Genomic DNA, 13,837 nt, shown 5'->3' on the forward strand with positions numbered 1-13,837 from the left:
ATCTTGCCATAAGGAAAGAGTCCCGGCTTGGGAGTCGGAGGTCGTGGGTTCTAATCCCAGCTCTGCCACTGGACAGCTGCGTGACTCTGGGCGAGTCACCTCACTTCTCTGTGACTCAGTTACCTCATCGGTAAAATGGGGATTAAAACTGGGAGCCCCACGTGGGACAACCTCATTATCCTGTATCTACCCCAGCGCTTACAACAGTGCTTGGCACATGGTATGCGCTTAACAAATAACATCGTCATCATTATTATTTTTAAGATTTTCTTGCTAGCTGAGTCAGGAACCGGAAGTCCAGCCCCAAGTGAGGTCCTGTGGCTCCAGCACTGCAGAACCGGAAATCATCAGAAAACTCAGTTCCAGGGGGCTACCTTCCCAAGCCCCCTGCAAGTGAGATTTTAAAAGGTGACAATCTGAATAAACTGCAAATATTTCAGAATACTACACGGTGACAAACACCACTGGAAACCTTTTTTTTTTTTTTTTTTTAACTGGTGCCGTACGTAGGAAAAGGAAATCACGCACTGATAACCGCTTGGCTTCTCCCAAAGCTTTGTAGGGGAGATTTTTTTCAAATCGAGCAGTCGGTGGTATTTACGGAGTGCTTACTGTGTGCAGAGCACTACATGAAGCCCTCGGCAGAGTACCGTACAACAGAGTCGACGGACACGTTCCCTGACCACAAAAAGCTTACAAGATCTACACGCATTTCTTCCAGTTTGCAAAATAACCCTCTGCTCTTTCCACTTTCTAACATCACGGCAATTACCAGCAGCCTGAAGAACAGTAGCACTTCTACAGATCTTCATTTCGATTAAAGTCACATTACCTTTATAACTGCTCTCATATAAACCAGTGTTTAAACTTTTTTTTTTTTTTTGACTTGGGAGAGCCACTCACCTGGTGAAGCTATTAACTTGCTGTGACCTTGACACGTTTATACTATTTAGTTCTGGTACATTTAAACTGGTTGATTGGTGTTTACTATGACAATAAGTTTGATGTGCTTTATTTGATATTACTCCATTACTACAACAACTTTCGAAACCTAAAAGAACAAAGAAAAAGTTAGCTTTAGTAACGGTGCTCCACGAACTTCACACAGCTTAGTATAGTGCCTGGCACACAGTGAGCGCTTAAATACCATAAACATTATTACGACCCAATCACCACACTCTCACATTTTGTTTTTGCCCCTTAAAACTGACTGAAGCCCTCCATAACCGAAGTCGATCGAGAAGGCAGCACTTTCCCAGGATCCCAGCAATTTAAGGTCATCGTCTCAACCTTCTAGCTTTCGCTATTCCATTCCATGCCTAGATAAAAATGTAAGTCTTAGAAACATTTTGTGTTCTCCCTTTTGACCCTCGAATCTTACCAGGAAAATGTGTGGTGTTTCCTTTGCTCGATGCTAGACAATGGATATTCATGCCATGGCTGGGGCTCATGCTGGGGCTACTGAAGGATCGAGGGCTCACGGGGTAACTGTCTTGCGATTTGGGGCTGCGGCCTCCCAAACACCGGACTTCGCTGTCGGTACCGTTCACCATTTCTATGAATTGGCGCACCCTAACAGAGGACAGAGGCAGAAAACATTACCCCAGTGAACCAGCACGGTGCTTCCAACTCACCCCATTTCTCCTTGAGTTGCTTTGGGGACAGAAATTCACACTTGGATTTTGGACTGTGAAATGGCGTGGGGGATGTACATACGGGAACTCTTAAAAGAACATGAACAGGTGAATTGAATAATGGTCAGATTTGAGAAAACGTTCACCAAAAACAGACTAGAAAAATGATTTCAATTAAAAGGACTTGCTGACTTAAATCAGCTATTTTAAAAATTCTCTTCTGATCTCCCGACAATATTTCTAAAATGGAAAAAATTTCTCGGAACTCAGCCTCCTGAGCTCAAAGTACCTAATCTGTGCCTTTAGAACCAGATGTTTAAAACATTAAAAAAAGTGTAAAAGCACATACAAAAAAAAAAAATCTTGAATACAGCAGAATACCTTAAGGGGCAACTTTCACAGATCTGAAGCCCTCAATTTAACGGCATTAACAGAAGAAGATTTAAACTTAATTTAGAAGCATTCAGGGGATAGGGAAAAACGCTTCAGCAACGTTACTGCACACATGCATTTGAAATTTTTTTCAACTATTAGAAATTAATATTTTCTGAAAGAGATTACCACATTCAGGCAGCTTGTCCTAATGGGCAGAGCACAATATTGTTATATCATACTCTCCCAAGTGCTTAGTACAGGGCTCTGTACCCAGAAAGTGCTCAATAAATAGGATTGACTAAAATAGGATGGCACTGGGAGTCTGGAGACCTGGGTCCTAATTATGTCTGCCCCTTGCTTGCTGTGTGACCTTGGGCAAGTCACTTCTCTGCACCTCAGTCTCATCTTTAAATACGAATCAATTCCTGTTCCCCCCCCCCCAAACGCCCTGTGTAGGATAGCATCTACATCCCATATTCCCAAATTATTATTGTGTATCGACACTAGTGCTTTGCACATTGTGAGTGTTAACAACTGCCACAAATGTTACAATTACTATTATTCTGAACCTGAGCAAACCTTTGGAAGGGCGAACAGCAAAAAACCTACCATGAAACTGCATGTAAAATGTATCGACTCCAGAACAGAATTAACTTTCTAATAACAATAATAAAAGTATTTGTACAGTGCCTGGCACGTACCAAGCGCTGGGGTGGATACAAGCAAATTGGGTTGGACCCAGTCCCTGTCCCACATGGCTCACAGCCTTAATCCCCATTTTACAGATGAGGTAATAGAGGCCTAGAAGAAGTGCAGGGACTCGGCCAGGGTCACGCGGCAGACAAGTGGGGGAGCTGTAATTAGAACCCAGGCCCTTCTGACTCCCAGGCCTATGCTCTATCCACGAGGCCATGCTGCTTCATATCAACATATGCTATAGCTCTACAACTGAAGACTCACTTTAACGTAAATAAGAGATTAGGATTTCTTTCAAGTAAGCTCGGATATAACTGTTGCGTCGTTTCAATGGCTTCTCCCATTCTACCTGCTAACACCAATTTCTGAATTCCTGTTGATCAAAACAAATCGAAAGTTAGTTTACTTGAACAGAAAAAATGGAAGAAACAAAAATCATGAAACGTGAGCAGCAATCATTGCACGTTCGATCCCAAAAGAAGGCCTTAATTTCCTTCTCTCAGAGTAACGGTTTCCTTTAGGATTTTTTAGATGGTGCCTGACTGGTGTACGAAACAACAGGGTAATGGTTTTTGCATAGATCGTATATTCCCTATACGCCACTGAATTTATTCCCAGCCAGTTTTCAAATTAATGGTTTAGCTGTGCTTCCTTTTTCATTTCTGGATTGTTTTCCCCTATCTGTTTCTTCCTTCATACTCTTTAAAACAGAGCCATGTTTCCTAGGCAGAGCAGGGCGGGAAAGCATATGGGGGAGATCACAATGGCCATGGTTCGGAGAACACCGCTTGACAGAAACTCACAAGCACTACAGGGACACGTCCTCCATTCTCCATAGCCTTCCAAGAAAACGGTTCTCGACTGGACACCATTTTAGACCAAGGTTTGAATGTAACGGACTGAATTTCAAATTGATTTCCATTTTCAGGAAATATGCTTTTCAGATTTGCAAGATTTTCACACGCAAAAAAAACAAAAAAGAGCAGTGACAGATGTGGGATTTTCTTCCCCCCCACTTTTGGATATATTCTATTTTCCCTTGTCTAACATCAAAAATATTCCACAGCCATCACGTTTCACAGAAAAAAATCGACAAGCCAGGCATAGATTGAGCAGTTGGTGCAGCTGGCACGATGTGCTCTTTCGCAGTGATTTTACGGCCCTCCGGCACTAGCTAAGAGACTGCTAGTGGCAAATTATAAGCCCAAGGGTAAAAACAGGATGCAGTTCCCGCCACCACAGGAGGGCATGAGGAAGGGGGACAGGGCTAGGAATACATTTTATGAGCTCTTACTTCCTTCTACATGCAATTTACTTAAGGGACGGGCACCCCCGCTAGACTGAGAGTCTTCGAGGGCAGGGTTCAGGGCCGTTACAGGTGCTCAACAAATGCCATTCATCGACTGAATTGGTGGCAGCGGGGCAGGGGATGGGGGAGAGAGGGTGCCTGGAACCCAGATGCAGCTGGAAGCACAGAACCAGGCCGGGAGTGAAGAGACAGACCTCACGGAAGCAAGAACGAGAGCTCTACGGTCACAGGTTAATCCCCTGCAGCATGTGATTCTCCGGTTCCTTCTAGTCTGTAAGTGTCACGGTATAACCGCTACGTAAAATAAATCAAGAGATGTAAAATGAAGGCTAATTTCCAAGCCCATCAGTGGATAGGAAAATATAAAGTCCTACCACTTGAATCCTAATTTCGGCACCATTTTCCTTTAAAAAAAAACCCAAACAAATGATGAAGTATGCATTTTCCTCTTTCAAAAATGTACTCTTTTTTTCTTAAAATCAGGATAGATTTTATCCTTGGCAAGCCGTTTCTTAACAGTGTTGATTTTCCCTTTTAAGTAAAACTCCAAGACCGTTTGCTACATCCATTCTCTTTAAAGCATAATTTTCAAAATATCCCCAGGCCTCATCAGGTGTACTTGTGGATTTTTTCAAAGAAACTGCACACAAACCAAAGGGTCCCAATTTTCACCCTGGAAATCCAGTGAACCACTGCATCCTTACTTTGTCTATTCTTAATGGAAGCTAATTCTTCTAATACGGCCTGGTCTGTGGATCTGGCAAAGGCTTCCGCTGTGGCACAGTACCCATGATGGACTAAGTAAGATGAAACCATTCTTAAAAGCAAACAGAAACAATGAAATTGTAGAAAACGTATCCTTTCAACCAATCAACATTTATAGTACAATTAGGAAAACTAATGCCCGTGTGTGTGTGTTTTTGGTGGGGTGGGGAGATGGTGTCGAGGTAAACCCCTCTGGCCTGTGGGGAATTTGGGGGTGGGGGTGAACAGTCTCGGAGATGCAAATCTTTCGGTGCCATCGGAGAGGACTCTGCTGGCAGCCCGAAGCTCCAGGACAGTTGAATCGCCCAACAGCCCAACTCCGGGGCAGTGGGTCACCCACCATTATTGCGGGATTGGCTCCAGACAGGACCCCTGCCCCTCTCCATGTGGGTCAAAGCCGCCCTGCCCTCGGTCACGCTACTGCAGGACTTGAGCACCCCACAAGCACAACCTCCACAGTGGCCTTCGCGGCCCCTAAAGCATTCGAAAGCTACAGTGACACGATCCCTCCTGCTCCCTCAGTATACCGAGGAACAATTTTCAGGTTCCCCTCAGGCACGTGGGGACTCAGTGAGTTGGTTGCAAACTCAATCTGGCGGCTATCACCGAGCGACAACCGAGGGTGGAGGCAACGACCAGAGCACACAAAAATCCCATATATTCTTTCTCCCTTTTGGGCGCCATTTCCCAACAGATTCAGAACCTGGTCAGAGTAATAGATGTCTACGTTACTTAAAATGGAAGTCAAAAAAACTTGGACCTCCTTGGCTTCCTTTTTTTTAAAAAAAAATTGCAATATTAAAAAGTCTTTTATTTAAAAAAAAGTCATGGTACTGTATTTCACTCAAGTTGTACACCTAAGTTATAACTACCTACATTGTGAACACTGAGCTGGAGCAAAAAATGGGAATGATTAAATTCTGTGGCTTGGGGTGCGAAGTGGCTTCTGGGAAGAATAATAAAACCTAATTATTGGAGAGTTAATTTTTCAGGTGCTCCACTTCTGGAATTCATTCCATTAGCATTGTATGGATTTTTTAATTTTTGCTTTATGGGTTTTTTTTTTTTTTACCAGATTCTAGGCTCGTTATGTATGCATTTTTAAATTTTTGTTTTATGGATTTTTAAAAATCAGATTCTAGGTCACTTGGATGGCAGATTTTAGTATAAGCAAATCAAAATTTCTCATTTTTGTACAAAAGAGCCATTCGCTCTGGGCCCAATATTGTACACTAAGGGGACAAGAACGCGTTCTGCAGTCAGGCACCTGAAGTGGACTGGGAATTTGAAAGCGTGGGCGAATTTTACAATTCACTTGTATTAGACCAATGACGTAAATTGGTTCTCCAAAATCATTCAGGGAATCAAGTGGGGGTAGTAAGTGCTTATCAAATACTATAATCATTATTATTATCTGTGGGCGTTTATGCACATTGTTAATGGCAACGCTGAACGTCGTCACCCCGCCCATTTCGAACACAGGTAAGAAATTACATTTTAAGGCCAATCTAGGCCAGGGCAGCACTATGGGAATCCCCACTTTGGCCGCTGTTTTCTACAGTGCGGACGGACTGCAGGGAAGCCCCGGTTCTTGACCAGACTGCGGAGATTTAGCTGTTCCCACAACTGAGGCAGGAACTCCTCTGCTTTAGGCTTAAAGCACGGCTCTGCAGGAAAAGCAAATATCTACATTTCTCCTGTTTGTTGGGAATGTGGAGGCCTGGGCTTGATGCTCTGCCCAATTTCCCCAGCTGCCCAGAGGATTCCTGTGAGGCCTGTAGTTAGTTACTCTGGGAACAGGCCGCTGTGTCCACCTCCCTACACCTGTCAATAGACCAGCTGCTGATTAGCACCAAGCATTCCAAGGTCCCAAAATTGCCCGCTGGGCCTTATGACTTCAAAGAGATTTCATTTTACCCCATGCAACTTTGGAAACGTGTGTCGATTCAAACTTTTCCATCCTTACTTTTGTATCATGGTCTGCCATTCTCCTTCCCGATCTCCTGTTGGAAATCGATCTATCTGGGCCTGGATTTTGGTTCTCCATTCTCGCATGTAGTCTTCTATGTCAAACACAAATGGATGCTGCCCAAAATTGGCATCCACCACTTCTCCTGGTGTCTGAAGTCCCACGGTAGGATACAAATTTGGCTGGAAGACAATACATTTCATTTTTTTCCCCCCTTAATTTCCCCTCAGCAAACCCTCTCAGTCTCCGGCAGCAATCGCTTACAGATTTCCCCACTGCAACAGAAAATGCTCGACTAATCTACAGGGATCGAAAATGTTCTAGAAGGTTCACACGCAAAGACTACTTAAAACTCCCCGATAAGAGTACTTAATAAAGGGAGCAGAGGTGAAAGGAGCTGGTTCTTTCAAGTTCCTTGGCTTTTTTTTTAATAATAAAATTATACTCTGGGTATTAGATTGGTACACAACACTTTAAACATTCAATAACTCCAGTTAAAATGTAGCAGGACCTTTTTTCTCAGAGTTCTTTACCAGTTACACACGAGTTCAAAATTATCATCCTACAGCTACTTATTGAGTTGCTATTTGACACAACTTATCTAACCAAAAACCATAGGGATATGAGCTGAAGACACATTTCTTCTAGAAAGTGAGAAGACACTGCCTCCGTGCCATCAAAAACTCTACCATACAAACGAGAGAAGCATGACCTAGGAGAAAGAGTACAGGACCCAGAATCAGGAGAGCTGGTTACTAATACCAGCTCCATCACTTGCTTGTCATGTGACCTTGCTCAAGTCACTTAACTTGCCTCATCTGTAAAATGAGGATTCAATAACTGCTCTCTCTGCCCATTATACTGTGAGCCCCATGTGGGATTGGGACTGTGTCAGATCTGATTGTACTGTATCTACAGAGTAAAAACTTGACAACACAGTAAGCACTTAAATACCGCAAGGATTGGGGATGGGAGACAACCACATTATGCTCACTGAAGGACATAAAAGATACAAGTTTAATCAGATAAACCCAGATTCACTTGAAAACACACACAGAGGGATGCACTAAATTGCTTCTCAATGTCTACAAGAATTATGGCCTGTGGAAAACTAGTACGAGACATTAATTCCCCAAGACTCCACCAAAAAAAAAAAACACTACCTTTGAAGTTCAGGGACCTAGGTTCAGTTCCACTGATTCACTAAACCCAATCGGTCCCTTACTTTACCCGTTTGTTAAAGAGAGAAGATGTCACACCTGGCCCCTCCTCTGCCTTGCTTGGAGAACGTACTCACTAGCCATCATTTCTGAGAAACACCAAAGTGTATGCCAGAGTTTGGTTTTACTATTGGATTTCACATTGAATTATTCTAAATTGGCTTCTTTAAACCAACTGACCAGAATACTTGGGGTTGGAGCCTGTGGCCCAGTCATCTCTCTTTCTTGAGCAAAACCCAGTACCTAAAAAGAACCCTCTCCAACACAGGGAGTGATGCAGAAGTTCCTGTGGAGAAGTGAGAACTGGGGGAGTTGGTTCTACTCAGCCTAATATGTCATCATTACAAGCTAAATTCCTTGCCCTCAATGTGTGTCCAGTTTCCCCCACGCAAAGCTGGGCCATCCACTACTAGAAAAAAATACTTAAAAAACAAACATGAGGCATGAAATAATCTCCAAAAAGTGGAATGCCACATCTCCAAATTTACAGTTACAGTGACCATGATCAAAATGTGATTTGCTGGGGAGAAAACCCAGAAGCCGATTAATGATACAGAGATGGTGGAATATCTGAGTTGCCGTTCATCCTAGACCAGTTTGGTTCTTGTAGGCCTTTGAGCCACTTGGATCTGGACAAATCTGGGGCAGACTAAAATTGACTCTTGTCCTCAAGGGCATTAGAGCAACCAGATGGGCCCCTGTCCTCTCCTGTCATGAAGATTCCAATTTGGTTCTATGTCAGGGGTTTAGCTCGCTGGCTCTCTCCCTCTCTTTTTTAGGCCCGGAGTGACCCTGCTGGGATTCTCAAACTGAATCAGTTCCACTAGCATACCCAAACTTGCATGGAACTTGACAAAAATGAAAACAGGAAGGTATTTTTATGAGGAGGGTTACTGTATGCCCTGATACTTCTTTTCAAATGAGATTGGAAAGAACGATAAGACTGATGAGTCAATTCAAGTCTAATATTACTTCTTCTGGGAGTCTTTCTTCTCCATAGCAGACAGATTTCCATGAAGGAAGACTGAAAGCTTTTGAGTGTACTGGTTGATATGGGCCATAAAATATACTAAAAAATAAAAAAGGAAGTGAGGGCACTACAATTAAAAGAATGAATTTCAATACTACAAAGCAGGGGGCGGGGAGTGAAAAATATTTTTGAAGCTAATAAGGCAGGGGCAAAGATGATCAGAGACAATTAAGATAATCAACTCACCACTGGGCTAATGGAACATCAAGAACAAAGCACCTCTGATCTCCACAGAAAAACCGAACGCAAAACCGCCGGAAAAGGAGACGGAAGACAGAAGGCGGAGACCAAAATCACTTTGGCCATCCAAAATTGGGAGGGAAACTGATTAGAAGTTCACTCCAAAAATTAGCTAGGACAAGATATGCCTTGTGAGCCAGACCAACTGGGGGTTCAGTCATTCACTGCGACTTGGCTCTCCAACATATATGTCTGCTCTCTATATTTGCTGCCAAGGGAAACAAGAAGCTGGGTAGACATTCTATGGCTTTTAGCTTCCTCCAGATAAAACCCACAAGATTTTTTTTCACATTAACTCATTGAGGAATGCGAGCAGCACTTATTCTGAAACCATCCGTCGGTGTGACTAGTCGGCAGGCCATTTTAAATACTCGAAGCTTCGCTACAGTAAAAGAAGTCTGTTTCAAATGGGCCACCCTGAAGGGTTTATCCTTAGCCACAATGTGCCCTTGTCATACTGGAACAGGGCGATCCAGTAGGCCCACTGCAAGGCTGGACCAAACGGCGTACATGACGCCACACTCCCAAGTACAGAAGAGCAAGTCACTGTCTAACGACGGTAAACAATAATTTCTATGAAATTCAGGAAATCTACATTCTGCTTTAGAAAAGATGGCTGTGTCTTACCGGTAGATCTGTAAAAGCAATACCTGCAAGAGACAAAGAAATATACGATATTAAAACACTCTGCAAAGAGAATGCTGTATATAACTGAGAGAAAGTGTAATTTTCAAAGTTGTCTGAAAACAAAACCAAACAACAACAACAAAACAAAACACAAAAAACCACCTAGGTCCTGAGACCAAAACTGGGAGCTGTCTTTGATAATTTTCTCTTTTAAAGTGTAACTTCTTTGAAGCACAAAATCCAAATGATTATTTTTGCAGGACCTTAAAAAACGACAACCCCCAAAACGAGAGCTCCCGTATTGGCTCGGCAAGAGAAGCCACAGATGTTCTTACATAAATTAGCATGAACCACAACAACAACAACAAAAAAGACAGAGTTAATTTCCAGCTCCATTAGTAACAGTGACCAAATCGGCTGTGCCACGGAGTAAAAGGAAAATCATTCAATTTTCTAAATCTAAAAAGAGTATGGAAAACAATACAGAAGAGAAAAACATCAACTACTTTATAACTATCCGCTTTATGTTGTCTTACTGTTTAACATACTAAGAGAAATGCAGGGCTAATTTTATTTGGTCTTTTCAGGAACTGGCACTGAAACCTTTTGGGGGGTGGTGAAGAAGCATGCAGAAGAGTTATTTTACACTCCATAATTAAAGGGTGGGGGAAAAGTCACAATCTCCCAAGTGAGAAATGAAAACTTTCTAAATGCATATTTTATATCTTGCATCCCATAAGGTTCTGAAATCTCTGGACAGGTCAGATCCTAAATGTGAGTAAACTACTCCTAGGAGTGCTGGTGGGGGCAGGGGAGGTGAATTTCATGACACCATTTAATGAAAGCAATACTTTTATGGCATTTTAATGAACCCGAATGTCTAATTCCCACCCAGCCATGTGAGAATATGTAGGAGTCCCTTAGAAACCCTAATGTGAAGGAAAGCCAACATCCAAGAAAGTGTATTTTCATATTTGACACCAACCATCACCAAAATACACCCTTTTGTTTTAGAAATATCTTTTAAAATTAGAGAAAGTCTTTACTGGGAGATCATGCTTTGTCTCCCACCTAGTTTAACATTAGATCGATATGACGGGTACTTTCATTAAAGCATCTGGGGAAACCAAACTAACCAGGAACAACAGGGTTAACTCTCTTTGACAAGTCAACTGTAAATCAACATCAACAAACAAATTAAAAGAGGCTGGTCTTCTGGGAAGCAATCTTAGCCATTACAACCACCTCCCTGAGAAGTACACTGGAAAAAACATACATAATTTCCATTAGGGCCTGTGATGATCAAAACTCTTCTGTGGACTAGCAGAAAATGAAAAGCAGCTATTTGCAGCTCTACTTGGAGAGCCTTGGCATCCGGTACCAAAGTTGAATTCAACACAAGCGTTAATGAACAGAAATTTACAATCAAGGAATACATTTTTTTGGTGACAAACAAATATGGAAAAGATTCTCTCATTTTGAATACAGACCGAGAGAAAAGGAATAAATAATGATTATTCATTGAGCCAGGGATTCGTCACTTCTGGTGTGAGGAGTCGAAATGAATATGCTATTTCAGAGGGACCTCTGAAGATAGGCTTAAGGATAGCTTCTTTCATATGATTTTTAAAACTTTCCATTTTTGAGGGGAGGAGGGGACCACAGTTTCTGCCAGCTTACATTCTAAAGATGAAGGTACTGAATTGATTCAGCTTGATTTTTGCTTCACATGAGAAGCTGCGTGGCCTACGGGATAGAACACAAGCCTGGGAGTCGGAAAGATCTGGTTCTAATTCCGACTCCACCATTTGTCTGCTATGTGACCTCGGGCAAGTCACTTTAACTTCTAAATGTCTCAGATAGCTCATCTGCAAAATGGGGATGAAATCTGTGAGTCCTATGTAGGACATGGACTGTGCCTGACCTGATTAGCTTATATCTACCCCAGCACTCAGTACAGCATCTGACATTTAGTAAATGCTTTAACAAATACCGTAAAAAAAATCCCCCTAATAGAAAAAATTACTTGTCAATAAAGTACCTGTTTTTAATAACTTGTTGAGTTTTGGCTGTTATCTGGGGACTATTCCTTGAAGTATGCAAAGGCTGTCCCCAAAGAGGGGTTTATACTACTAATCTTCATTCGGGAAGATATATTAAATGTGGAATTAAATGTAGGTTGCTGGCCTAAGTAAGGGATAAGTGGTCTACGTGAAGCACTGCCATGCTGCCCAGTCAAAGTGAAATGAAAACAGTGGAGCGAGGGCAGAGACCAGTAGGGAAACAGCAGAAAAACCCATAGTCGGAATGCATCATTTCTAGCCTTGAACCAGAATGCCTACTGTTCACTTTTGAGATATTATTCGGGGGCTGGGGGGACAAAATCAAAGTGTTTCTGAGAAGTGGCTCCTCTTCCTTTAAAGAACCCAATGTTATTTGCAAGGTCACGTGACTAAAGGCATTAAAGACTTGGGAAATTGAATTCTGCTTTCGAGATAAAACATCGCACTGCACCTTGAGCTCAGATTTAAACACGCTCCTGCGCAGTCCACTACAACAGTTCAGCAAATTATGAGTACCTGCCTTATGTACCCCGGCAAAGCACTGAGGATATTTACCTCGCCAGTCCCCATTCTCCTCCCAGCGCCCACCCACTTCCTTTCCTTTTTAAGAAAATATTTAGTGTTGTGGCTTTATATTGCTGCTGTCACATCCCTTCGACTCGTCTACTTTGATTGGTCTTTTCAATAGCGGGTCAGGTCACTTCCTTTGTGAGAAGCCATCATAAGCTTTTTTTTTTGCCCACCCTGCCCCTGGGGTTCAAGAAGCCGCTCTCGCCGCCCTCCTAGCACCTGCCACCCGGAGCCGTGAGCCACAGCGGAAACCTAGGTTTCCTGCCCGGACAGCACAGACGCTCGCCGCAGTAGATCTTGTCCTGAGACTGGGTGGAGAGGCGAGCTTTCAGGGTGAGCCTATACAGATCTGCAGCGGGCACACTCCCAAGATTTTTATGAATATGCCAACTTGTGGCTGAGAAACAGGGACCCTGCGAAGGAGCACTCTAAAACACACCCAAAGGCAAGGTTTTCAGTTTCAAATGCAAAAAGCAAGGTTAACGGTCACAGCATTTAGCTATCTGGCAAGCAAAAAAATGTTCTCGGTACCTAAACTATGTCCATTCTTTGTGTAGAAGCAGGTATTGTTGATTAGGTTTACGCAACAGCCAATGACATCACCGGTGGTAAAAGTTGGTCCATAGGGTTGCCCCGTTCCAGAAGAACAAAATGAATGCCCATCGTCTCCATGGTAACCATATGAATGCTTATCCCAACCTAAACACAAAGCAGCAATTGATATATTGTCTTTCAACTTTTATTTAAAAAGATATATATATACACATTCTTCATAGTGGATTTATTCACAAAGTTTGATGACAAAGGCTTTCCTTAAAGAAACCTCTAGAATAAATAGTATAGGAGTGCTATAGAAAGAAAATTCCCTTGCACATGTTTAATTCATAACAGTACTGTTGCACTGATGAATTCTTTTTAATCAAGAAGCTATTAAAACATTTAGCCCAACAAAATATGACCAAATGTAAAATGCTGAGCTAAGAATGCAATATAGGATGAATTCTAAAAATAAATAACTGTAAAAGCAACACTTGCCAGACAACTTTCATTCAAAAGGGAACTTTTTTTTTAAAGTAACCCATTATAATGCAATGCCCTGTATGATTCTTATTATAAATTAAGGCTTAGATTACAGCAGGTCATCTTATTGGTCACTTTTAAAGATTCAGCCACTCATAGAACTATCCAACAGCTTTATTACAGAATATGGTTTTATCTCACAACAGATCAACCGTATAAACTTAATGCTCAAGTTTTAGAAATGGCTAGTGTCTGCCTCATTTTCAGTGACTTTTAATACAATTTAAATGTTGCAAATATTATTTGCAAGGTACGCCCA

The 13,837-nt window shown here is 42.2% G+C and overlaps 1 protein-coding gene across 1 annotated transcript in view; it reads right to left on the bottom strand.

The window, feature by feature from the left end:
• Positions 1–13,837, bottom strand: part of RANBP9 (RAN binding protein 9) — a 48,665-nt gene that overhangs the window by 7,518 nt on the left and 27,310 nt on the right. The window contains exons 4-10 of the mRNA XM_029053055.1: positions 13,030–13,197; positions 9,866–9,888; positions 6,746–6,930; positions 4,719–4,831; positions 2,970–3,078; positions 1,382–1,572; positions 904–1,051 (exon numbers count right to left, since the gene is read on the bottom strand). Of these exons, the coding sequence (XP_028908888.1) occupies positions 904–1,051; positions 1,382–1,572; positions 2,970–3,078; positions 4,719–4,831; positions 6,746–6,930; positions 9,866–9,888; positions 13,030–13,197 (937 nt within the window). The remainder of the gene's footprint in view (positions 1–903; positions 1,052–1,381; positions 1,573–2,969; positions 3,079–4,718; positions 4,832–6,745; positions 6,931–9,865; positions 9,889–13,029; positions 13,198–13,837) is intronic.

This window comes from Ornithorhynchus anatinus, chromosome X2 (assembly GCF_004115215.2).
Source record: "Ornithorhynchus anatinus isolate Pmale09 chromosome X2, mOrnAna1.pri.v4, whole genome shotgun sequence".
NCBI lineage: Eukaryota > Metazoa > Chordata > Mammalia > Monotremata > Ornithorhynchidae > Ornithorhynchus > Ornithorhynchus anatinus.